The sequence below is a fragment of the Salvelinus alpinus genome, chromosome 34, assembly GCF_045679555.1.
Source record: "Salvelinus alpinus chromosome 34, SLU_Salpinus.1, whole genome shotgun sequence".
Taxonomy (NCBI): domain Eukaryota; kingdom Metazoa; phylum Chordata; class Actinopteri; order Salmoniformes; family Salmonidae; genus Salvelinus; species Salvelinus alpinus.
In genome coordinates, this window is record NC_092119.1 from 6947128 (window position 1) to 6958677 (window position 11550).

At 42.2% G+C, this 11550-nt stretch overlaps 1 protein-coding gene across 7 annotated transcripts in view; it reads left to right on the forward strand.

Moving 5' to 3' along the window:
• The window catches only part of fgfr3 (fibroblast growth factor receptor 3), a 269105-nt gene that overhangs the window by 12809 nt on the left and 244746 nt on the right, over positions 1 to 11550 (forward strand). For all 7 annotated transcript variants that reach the window (XM_071382150.1, XM_071382149.1, XM_071382152.1 and 4 more), the window contains exon 2: positions 4714 to 4942. In XM_071382150.1, the coding sequence (XP_071238251.1) occupies positions 4795 to 4942 (148 nt within the window). In that variant the 5' untranslated portion in view covers positions 4714 to 4794. The remainder of the gene's footprint in view (positions 1 to 4713; positions 4943 to 11550) is intronic.

An 11550-nucleotide genomic window follows, 5' to 3' on the forward strand; every position in this document is an offset into this window, starting at 1 on the left:
ACGCCTCCATTAATACAGTGTATCTGTAGACACACCTCCATTAATACAGTGTATCTGTATACACACCTCCATTAATACAGTGTATCTGTAGACACACCTCCATTAATACAGTGTATCTGTAGACAAACCTCCATTAATACAGTGTATCTGTAGACACACCTCCATTAATATAGTGTATTTGTAGACACACCTCCATTAATGCAGTGTATTTGTAGACAGACCTCCATTAATACAGTGTATTTGTAGACACACCTCCATTAATACAGTGTATCTGTAGACACACCTCCATTAATACAGTGTATTTGTAGACACACCTCCATTAATACAGTGTATCTGTAGACACACCTCCATTAATACAGTGTATTTGTAGACACACCTCCATTAATATAGTGTATTTGTAGACACACCTCCATTAATACAGTGTATCTGTAGACACACCTCCATTAATACAGTGTATTTGTAGACACACCTCCATTAATACAGTGTATATGTAGACACACCTCCATTAATACAGTGTATTTGTAGACACACCTCCATTAATACAGTGTATCTGTAGACACACCTCCATTAATACAGTGTATTTGTAGACACACCTCCATTAATACAGTGTATTTATAGACACACCACCATTAATACAGTGTATCTGTAGACACACCTCCATTAATACAGTGTATCTGTAGACACACCTCCATTAATACAGTGTATCTGTAGACACACCTCCATTAATACAGTGTATCTGTAGACACACCTCCATTAATACAGTGTATCTGTAGACACACCTCCATTAATACAGTGTATTTGTAGACACACCTTAATACAGTGTATCTGTAGACACACCTCCATTAATACAGTGTATCTGTAGACACACCTCCATTAATACAGTGTATCTGTAGACACATCTCCACCACACCTCCATTAATACAGTGTATCTGTAGACACACCTCCATTAATACAGTGTATCTGTAGACACATCTCCATTAATACAGTGTATCTGTAGACACACCTCCTCCACACCTCCATTAATACAGTGTATCTGTAGACACACCTCCATTAGTACAGTGTATCTGTAGACACACCTCCATTAATACAGTGTATCTGTAGACACACCTCCATTAGTACAGTGTATCTGTAGACACACCTCCATTAATACAGTGTATCTGTAGACACACCTCCATTAATACAGTGTATCTGTAGACACTTCTCCATTAATACAGTGTATCTGTAGACACACCTCCATTAATACAGTGTATCTGTAGACACACCTCCATTAATACAGTGTATCTGTAGACACACCTCCATTAATACAGTGTATCTGTAGACACCCCTCCATTAATACAGTGTATCTGTAGACACACCTCCATTAATACAGTGTATCTGTAGACACACCTCCATTAATACAGTGTATCTGTAGACACACCTCCATTAATACAGTGTATCTGTAGACACACCTCCATTAATACAGTGTATTTGTAGACACACCTCCATTAATACAGTGTATCTGTAGACACACCTCCATTAATACAGTGTATCTGTAGACACACCTCCATTAATACAGTGTATCTGTAGACACATCTCCACCACACCTCCATTAATACAGTGTATCTGTAGACACACCTCCATTAATACAGTGTATCTGTAGACACATCTCCATTAATACAGTGTATCTGTAGACACACCTCCTCCACACCTCCATTAATACAGTGTATCTGTAGACACACCTCCATTAGTACAGTGTATCTGTAGACACACCTCCATTAATACAGTGTATCTGTAGACACACCTCCATTAGTACAGTGTATCTGTAGACACACCTCCATTAATACAGTGTATCTGTAGACACACCTCCATTAATACAGTGTATCTGTAGACACTTCTCCATTAATACAGTGTATCTGTAGACACACCTCCATTAATACAGTGTATCTGTAGACACACCTCCATTAATACAGTGTATCTGTAGACACACCTCCATTAATACAGTGTATCTGTAGACACCCCTCCATTAATACAGTGTATCTGTAGACACACCTCCATTAATACAGTGTATCTGTAGACACACCTCCATTAATACAGTGTATCTGTAGACACACCTCCATTAATACAGTGTATCTGTAGACACACCTCCATTAATACAGTGTATCTGTAGACACCACTCCACCACACCTTCATCAATATTGTGTATCTGAAGATGTGAATAACAGGTGAATAGCAGGTGAATAACAGGTGAATAGCAGTTGAATAACAGGTGAATAGCAGGTGAATAACAGGTGTATAGCAGGCGAATAGCAGCTGAATTGCAGGTGAATAACAGGTGAATAGCAGCTGAATTGCAGGTGAATAACAGGTGAATAACAGGTGAATAGCAGCTGAATTGCAGGTGAATAATAGGTGAATAATAGGTGAATAGCAGGTGAATAGCAGGTAAATAGCAGGTGAATAATAGGTGAATAGCAGGTGAATAGCAGTTAAATAGCAGGTGAATAATAGGTGAATAGCAGGTGAAAAGCAGGTGAATAGCAGGTGAATAATAGGTGAATAGCAGGTGAATAGCAGGTGAATAATAGGTGAATAGCAGATGAATAATAGGTGAATAGCAGGTGCATAGCAGGTGAATAGCAGCTGAATAATAGGTGAATAATAGGTGAATAACAGGTGAATAATAGGTGAATAACAGGTGAATAGCAGGTGAATAACAGGTGAATAGCAGGTGAATAGCAGGTGGATAACAGCTGAATAACAGGTGTATAGCAGGTAAATAACAGGTGAATAGCAGGTGTATAGCAGGTGAATAACAGGTGAATAACAGGTGAATTGCAGGTGAATAACAGGTGAATAGCAGGTGTTTAGCAGGTGAATAACAGGTGAATTGCAGGTGAATAACAGGTGAATAGCAGGTGAATAACAGGTGAATAACAGGTGAATAGCACTCTATTCGTTGTAGGTCAAAGAGAACAGTTCATAAAAAGGAATCCATTTAGGCACGCTTAACTATTGTTGGAATCGGGACTTGGGTTACAAACAAAAGATAATAATACGAAAACCTCCAAAAAGACGTCTCAAACCCCACATGAAAAAATACTACAGTTTACTATAGAATACTACAGTACTGACTGTAGAATTCTGTAGTAAACTGTAGAATACTATACTACACACTATAGTATACACTACCGTTCAGAAGTTTGGGGTCACTTAGAAACGTCCTCGTTTTTAAATTTTTGGTCCATTAAAATAACATAAAATTGATCAGAAATACAGTGTAGACGTTGTTAATGTTGTAAATGACTATTGTAACTGGAAACGGCTGTTTATTTTTATGGAATATCTACATAGGCGTACAGAGGCCCATTATCAGCAACCATCACTCCTTTGATCCAATGGCACCTCTCCTAAACAGGTGTGCATTTGTTTCGCCTCCAGACTTACCTACCTACTACATAACAGTTAACTAACCCTGTTTTAAAGATGTGTATTGTACTGTACTGACTCACTGACTGAGTGACTGTCTGCCTGTATGTCTGACAAGTGACTGAGTGACTGACTGACTGACTGTCTGCCTGTATGTCTGACTGAGTGACTGACTGTCTGACTGTGACTAAGTGACTGACTGACTGACTGTCTGCCTGTATGTTTGACTGTGACTGAGTGACTCACTGACTGAGTGACTGTCTGCCTGTATGTCTGACTGTGACTGAGTGAGTGACTGACTGACTGACTGTCTGCCTGCCTGTAGGTCTGACTGAGTGACTGATTGACTGTCTGCCTGCCTGCATGTCTGACTGAGTGACTGACTGACTGGCTGTCTGCCTGTATGTCTGACTGAGTGACTGACTGACTGTCTGCCTGTATGTCTGACTGAGTGAGTGACTGACTGACTGACTGTCTGCCTGCATGTTTGACTGAGTGACTAAGTGACTGAGTGACTTACACTGACTAAATGTAATGTGTTTTATGAAAATTAGGGATAGTGACTGACTGATGTCTGTCTGTCTGACTGACTGTCTGACTGACTGTTTGACTGACTGACTGACTGACTGACTGTCTGACTGACTGACTGTCTGACTGAGGGACTGTCTGCATGTCTGACTGAGTGACTGAGTGACTGTCTGCATGTCTGGCTGAGTGTCTGACTGACTGACTGTCTGGCTGAGTGACTGTCTGCATCTCTGACTGAGTGACTGAGTGACTGTCTGGCTGACTGTCTGACTGAGGGACTGTCTGCATGTCTGACTGAGTGACTGAGTGACTGTCTGGCTGACTGACTGTCTGACTGAGTGACTGTCTGCCTGTCTGACTGAGTGACCTGCTGTTCTCAACTCTTAATTATCGGCTATGAAAAGCCAACTGACATTTATTCCTGATTATTATTTGACCATGCTTGTCATTTATGAACATTTTGAACATGTTCTGTTATAATCTCCACCCGGCACAGCCAGAAGAGGACTGGCCACCCATCATAGCCTGGTTCCTCTTTAGGTTTCTTCCTAGGTTTTGGCCTTTCTAGGGAGTTTTTCCTAGCCACCGTGCTTCTGCACCTGCATTGCTTGCTGTTTGGGGTTTTAGGCTGGGTTTCTGTACAGCACTTCGAGATATTAGCTGATGTACGAAGGGCTATATAAAATAAACTTGATTGATTGATTGAGTGACTGTTTGTCTGTCTGACTGAGTAACTAACTGACTGACTGACTGCCTGTCTGTTGTGTCTCTGTGTTTCAGGACAGTGAGAGGTATATCTGGGGTTGTTTCTATGGTGACGGAGGCAGTGATTCTGTTGGATACCCATGATGCACCGGTACGATGCCTGAGTCGGAGACAGGTCTAGTAGCTCAGCACATCACTGTGGTGACCAGAGGAATAGTTGCTATGTGGTGTTCTCTCTGGCTCTCCCTCCTCCTATTCCCGCTCTCCGTCTCTACAGCCAGACTACCCAAAGTACTGCCCACAGGTAAATACACTCCTCTTTATCTCTTCATCTCTCTCTCTCACTCTCTCACTCTCTCATTCTCTCACTCTCTCTCTCGCTCTCGCTCTCGCTCTCTCTCTCTCTCTCTCTCTCTCTCTCTCTCTCTCTCTCTCTCTCTCTCTCTCTCTCTCTCTCTCTTTCTCTCTCTCTCTCTCTCTCTCTCTCTCTCTCTCTCTCTCTCTCTCTCTCTCTCTCTCTCTCTCTCTCTCTCTCTCTTTCTCTCTTTCTCTCAATTTCAATTCAATTCGCTTTATTGGCATGACGTAACAATGTACATATTGCCAAAGCTTATTTTGGATATTTACAATATAAAAATAAAAATGAGAATCAGAATTGTCAACGGGACAACAGTAACAACAATAACCAGGGGTCAAAATAACCATACATTCAACAATAACAATACGCATACAGTAGAGTACATGTGCAGGTTGATTTGTCTGTCAGACACTGTCCCTCATCTTATGGCAGGCAGCAATGTAGTGCGCTGCCAACCCACAGCTCTCTGCGTCCTCCCCCAACAGGACGGGTAGCCTATCCTCATCAGAGAGGTCTTTGAAACCTTGAATAAGGGCTTAACATTTGGGGAAATGACACTCTCTAATTGTTTTATATTTTTGACATTTTGTCAGGAAATGCAGCTCCGTCTCAGGTTCTGCTGTTGTGCAGTGGTTGCACAGCCTTTCCTCTACGGGGAGCCAGGTTTTCCTGTGTCTACCCTTCTCAATGGCAAGGCCGTGCTCACTGAGCCTGTACTTTGTCAAGGTTTATCTAAGGTTTTGATCAGTAACCATGGTCAAATATTTAGCCACAGTGTACTGTCGATTTAGGGCCAGATAGCACTGCATTTTGCTTTGTGTTTGTGCTTGTGTTTCCCAATAAGCAATATAGTTTTGTTTTGACTGTGTTGTAATTTGGTTTATCCTGATTGATTGGATGTTCTGGTCCTGAGGCTTCAGTGTGTTAGTAGAACAGGTTAGTGAACTCAGCCCCAGGACCAGCTGGATGAGGGGACTCTTTTCTTTGCTCAGCTCTTGGCATTGCAGGGCTTGGTAGTGATATGAGAGGGGGTCACTGTATTTTAGATGTTTCCAAAACTTAATTGCTATTTTTTGAGTTGTATTATTAGTGGATATTGGCCTAATTCTGCCCTGCATGCATTGTTTGTAGTTTTCCTCTGGACATGTAGGAGAATCTTACAGAACTCTGCATGCAGTGTTTCAACGGGGTGTTTGTCCCATTTGATGAAATCTTGTTTTGCAAGTGGACCCCACACCTCACTGCCATAAAGTGCAATTGGTTCAATGACATATTCAATTAGTTTTAGCCAAATTTGAATAGGTATTTCAATGTGAATTAGCTTTTTAATGGCGTAGAATGCCCTGCGTGCTTTCTCTCTCAGTTCATTCACTGCCTCATTAAGGTGTCCAGTTGAGCATATATTTAAACCTCAGTAATTGTAGTGTGTACAGTACTCTATATATATTTAAACCTCAGTAATTGTAGTGTGTACAGTACTATATATATTTAAACCTCAGTAATTGTAGTGTGTACAGTACTCTATATATTTAAACCTAAGTAATTGTAGTGTACAGTACCCTATATATTTAAACCTCAGTAATTGTAGTGTGTACAGTACTCTATATATTTAAACCTCAGTAATTGTAGTGTACAGTACCCTATATATTTAAACCTCAGTAATTGTAGTGTGTGCAGTACTCTATATATTTTGTACCAATTGAGAACTTTGGTCTAATTCCTTGAGATCTGGATCTTCTCTGGAAAATCATTATTTTAGTCTTTTTGGGGTTTACTGCCAGGGCCCAGGTCTGGCAGTACTGCTCTAGCAGGTCCAGGCTCTGCTGTAGGCCGTGTGCTGTGGGTGACAGCAGGCATAGGTCATCTGCCAAGAGAAGGGATTTAACCTCTGAATTGTGGAGACGAACACCAGGGGCTGAGGATTTTTCCTGAATTGTAGCAAATTCGTTGACATAAATATTGAAGAGTGCAGGGCTCAGATTGCAACCCTGGCGAAGGCCCCGCCCCTGGTTAAAGAATTCTTACTTTTTTTGCCAATTTTAATGCTGCACATATTGCCAGTATACATTGATTTAATTATGTCATATGTTTTACCCCCTACACCACTTCAATAACTTTGTAGAACAGTCCTGTATGCCAAATAGAATCAAATGCTTTTTGGAAGTCGATAAAGCAAGCATACATTTTGTTATTATTTTGGTAGACATGTTTATCTATCAAGGTGTGTAGGGTGTAAATAAGATCAGTTGTGCGATGTTTTAGTAAAAATCCAATTTGGCTTTTACTCAATACATTGTGCTTATTAAGGAAGTTTAGAACTCTTACATTTATAATACTACAGAAAACCTTCCCCAGGTTACTGTTCACACAAAACCCTCTGTAATTGTTAAGGTCAAATTTGTCTCCGTTCTTAAAGATTGGGGTTATAAGTTCTTGATTCCAGATGTCAGGGAAGTAACCTACACTCAGAATAATATTAAACAGTTTTAATATAGCCAATATACATTTTTAGCATCTCATTTAGGATACCATCAGGTCCGCATGCTTTTTTAAATTTGAAGACCTGAAGTTTCTTATAGAGCTCCTGGTCAGTAAAATGGGGGAGTCCAATTGAATTTCATTGTCCTTTATAGTTTTTTCTAATCCATTCAACCTCTCATGAATTTGGCGTTGTTCTGCGTTTGTGTCAATTTGAACGGTGTTGTAGAGTGTTGTAAATGGGTTTGTCCATATGTCACCATTTTGTATCGCTAATTCCTCTAGTTTAGATTTTCTTTTGTTTTTTCCAATTTTGCCAGAAGTTGTTTGTGTTTATGGACTCCTCAATTAGTGTCAGCTGCTTGCTGTTGTACTCTGCTTTTTTGGTTCTGAGTGTAAGTTTATAGAGTTTTAAAGACTCACAGTAATGAAGGCGTAATTCACCATTATTTGGGTTTGTGCTTTTGGTTTGAAGTTTTGTCCTTATAATTTTACAATCTGCATCAAATCAGTTGTCATCTGTGGTATTTTTTATTTATATTTTGGATCAATTTCAGTTGTGCTTATTTTGCTGTTTGCCTGAATATATAGTTGATGTTTTGTACTGCAAGATCGATGCCTTCTTGGGCCCATCTGTATGAATTTCTGTCCAGCTTACTGGCCCTTGACTGTGTGGTTGTTTAATAAAATCAATGAATTACGGGGAAGATTAAACTACCAACGGGACATTAAAAACTGTAACATCTTATGCTTCACGGAGTTGCGGCTGAACAACGACAATATCATCATACAGCTGGCTGGTTATACGATGTACCGGCAGGATAGAACAGCGGCGTCTGGTAAGACAAGGGGTGGAGGACTATGTATTTTTGTAAACAACAGCTAGTGTACGATATCTAAGGAAGTCTCGAGGTTTTGCTCACCTGAAGTAGAGTATCTCATGATAAGCTGTAGACCACACTACCTACCGAGAGAGTTTTCATCTGTATGCTTCGTAGTTGTTTACATACCAACTCAGTCAGAGATTGGCACTAAGATAGCATTGAATGAGCTGTATTCCGCCATAAGCAAACAAGAAAATGCTCACTCAGAGGCGGCGCTCCTAGTAGCCGGGTACTTTAATGCAGGGAAACTCAAATCAGTTTCACCAAATTTCTATCAGCATTTTAAATGTGCAACCAGAGGAAAAAGCACTCTGGACCACCTAGACTCCACACACAGAGATGTATACAAATCTCTCCCTCGCCCCCCATTTGGCAAATCTGACCGTAATTCCATCCTCCTGATTCCTGCTTACAAGCAAAAATTAAAGCAGGAAGCACCAGTGACTAGATACATAAAAAGTGGTCAGATGAAGCAGATGGTAAGCTACAGGACTGTTTTGCTAGCACAGACTGGAATATGTTCCTCCGATGGCATTGAGGAGTACACCACATCAGTCATTGGCTTCATCAATAAGTGCATCGATGACGTCGTCCCCACAGTGACCATACGTACATACCCCAACCAGAAGCCATGGATTACAGGCAACATCCGCACTGAGCTAAAGGCTAGAGCTGCCGCTTTCAAGGAGCGGGACTCTAACCCGGAAGCTTATAAGAAATCCCGCTATGCCCTCCGACGAACCATCAAACAGGCAAAGCTTCAATACAGGACTAAGATTGAATCGTACTACACCGGCTCTGACGCTCGTCGGATGTGGCAGGGCTTGCAAACCATTACAGACTACAAAGGGAAGCACAGCCAAGAGCTGCCCAGTGACATGAGCCTACCAGACAACCTAAACTACTTCTATGCTCGCTTCGAGGAAAATAACACTGACACATGCATGCGAGCACCAGCTGTTCCGGAAGACTGTGTGATTACGCTCTCCGCAGCGTATGTGAGTAAGACCTTTAGACAGGTCAACATTCACAAGGCCGCCGTGCCAGACGGATTACCAGGACGTGTGCTCCGGGCATGCGCTGACCAATTAGCAAGTGTCTTCACTCACATTTTCAACCTCTCCCTGTCCGAGTCTGTAATATCAACATGTTTTAAGCAAACCACCATAGTATAGTCCCTGTGCCCAAGAACACTAAGGTAACCTGCCTAAATGACTACCGACCCGTAGCACTCATGTCTGTAGCCATGAAGTGTTTTGAAAGGCTGGTCATGGCTCACATCAACACCATGATCCCAGAAACCCTAGACCCACTCCAATTTGCATACCGTCCCAATAGATCCACAGATGATGCAATCTCTATTGCACTCCACACTGCCCTTTCCCACCTGGACAAAAGGAACACCTACGTGAGAATGCTGTTCATTGACTACAGCTCAGCCTTCAACACCATAGTACCCTCCAAGCTCATCATTAAGCTAATGACCCTGGACTAAACACCTCTCTCTGCAGCTGGATCCTGGACTTCCTAACGGGCCACCCCCAGGTGGTAAGGGTAGGTAACAACACATCCGCCACGCTGATCTGCAACACAGGGGCCCCTCAGGGGTGCGTGCTCAGTCCCCTCCTGTACTCCCTGTTCACTCATTACTGTGTGGCCAAGAGCGACTCCAACACCATCATTAAATTTGCCGATGACACAACAGTGGTAGGCCTGATCACCGACAACGATGAGACAGCCTATAGGGAGGAGGTCAGAGACCTGGCTGTGTGGTGCCAGGACAACAACCTCTCCCTCAACGTGATCAAGTCAAAGGAGATGATTGTGGACTATAGGAAAAAGAAGACCGAACACACCCCCATTCTCATCAACGGGGCTGCAGTGGAGCAGGTTGAGAGCTTCAAGTTCCTTGGTGTCCACATCACCAACAAACTAACATGATCCAAGCACACCAAGACAGTTGTGAAGCGTGCACGACAAAACCTATTCCCCCTCAGGAGACTGAAAAGATTTGGCATGGGTCCTCAGATCCTCAAAAGGTTCTACAGCTGCACCATCGAGAGCATCCTGACTGGTATGGCAACTGCTCGGTCTCCGACCGCAAGCCACTACAAAGAGTAGTGCGTATGGCCCAGTACATCACTGGGGCTAAGCTTGCTGCCATCCAGGACCTCTATACCAGACGGTGTCAGAGGAAGGCCCTATAAATTGTCAAAGACTCCAGCCACCCTAGTCATAGATGGTTCTCTCTGCTACCGCAGATTATTTGCATTCCCACCCTGCTCCCCTCTCCTCACCACTGCCACTCTCTGTTGTCATCTATGCAAAGTCACTTTAATAACTCTACCTACAAATACGTACTACCTCAACTAACCGGTGCCCCCACACATCATGCACCTGATCCCCCCTGTATATATAGCTATGTTTTACTGCTGCTCTTTAATTACTTGTTACTTTTATCTTTTATCTCTTTCTTTGAAACTGCACTGTTGGTTAGGGGCTCATAAGTAAGCATGTCACTGTAAGGTCTACACCTGTTGTATTCAGCATTTCACTGTAAGGTCTACACCTGTTGTGTTCGGCGCATGTGACTAAGAAAATGATTATTTTCCATGTCTGTTCTTTGGAGGAACAAGGTAATTTGGCTGTGATCAGACAGAGGTGTTAATGGCTTGATGGTGAATGAGCAGAGAGAAGAAGGGTCAATGTCTATAATCATATGTGCTGTGGCTGAGAGGTGAGCAATAGGTGAATCTCCCCAAACAGTTTCCCAGTAACCTACCGTTGACAAAGTACATACCCAGGCTCCAACAGAGCTGCAACAGATCCCTTCCGTTGTTGTTGATGGTGCTGTCACTGTTGTTTCTATGGGGGAGATTAAGACAGTTAGGAACAGGCCTGTAATAACACTGTTGTTTCTATGGGGGAGATTAAGACAGTTAGAAACAGGCCTGTAATAACACTGTTGTTTCTATGGAGGAGATTAAGACAGTTAGAAACAGGCCTGTAATAACACTGTTGTTTCTATGGGGGAGATTAAGACAGTTAGGAACAGGCCTGTAATAACACTGTTGTTTCTATGGGGGAGATTAAGACAGTTAGGAACAGGCCTGTAATAACACTGTTGTTTCTATGGAGGAGATTAAGACAGTTAGAAACAGGCCTGTAATAACACTGTTGTTTCTATGGAGG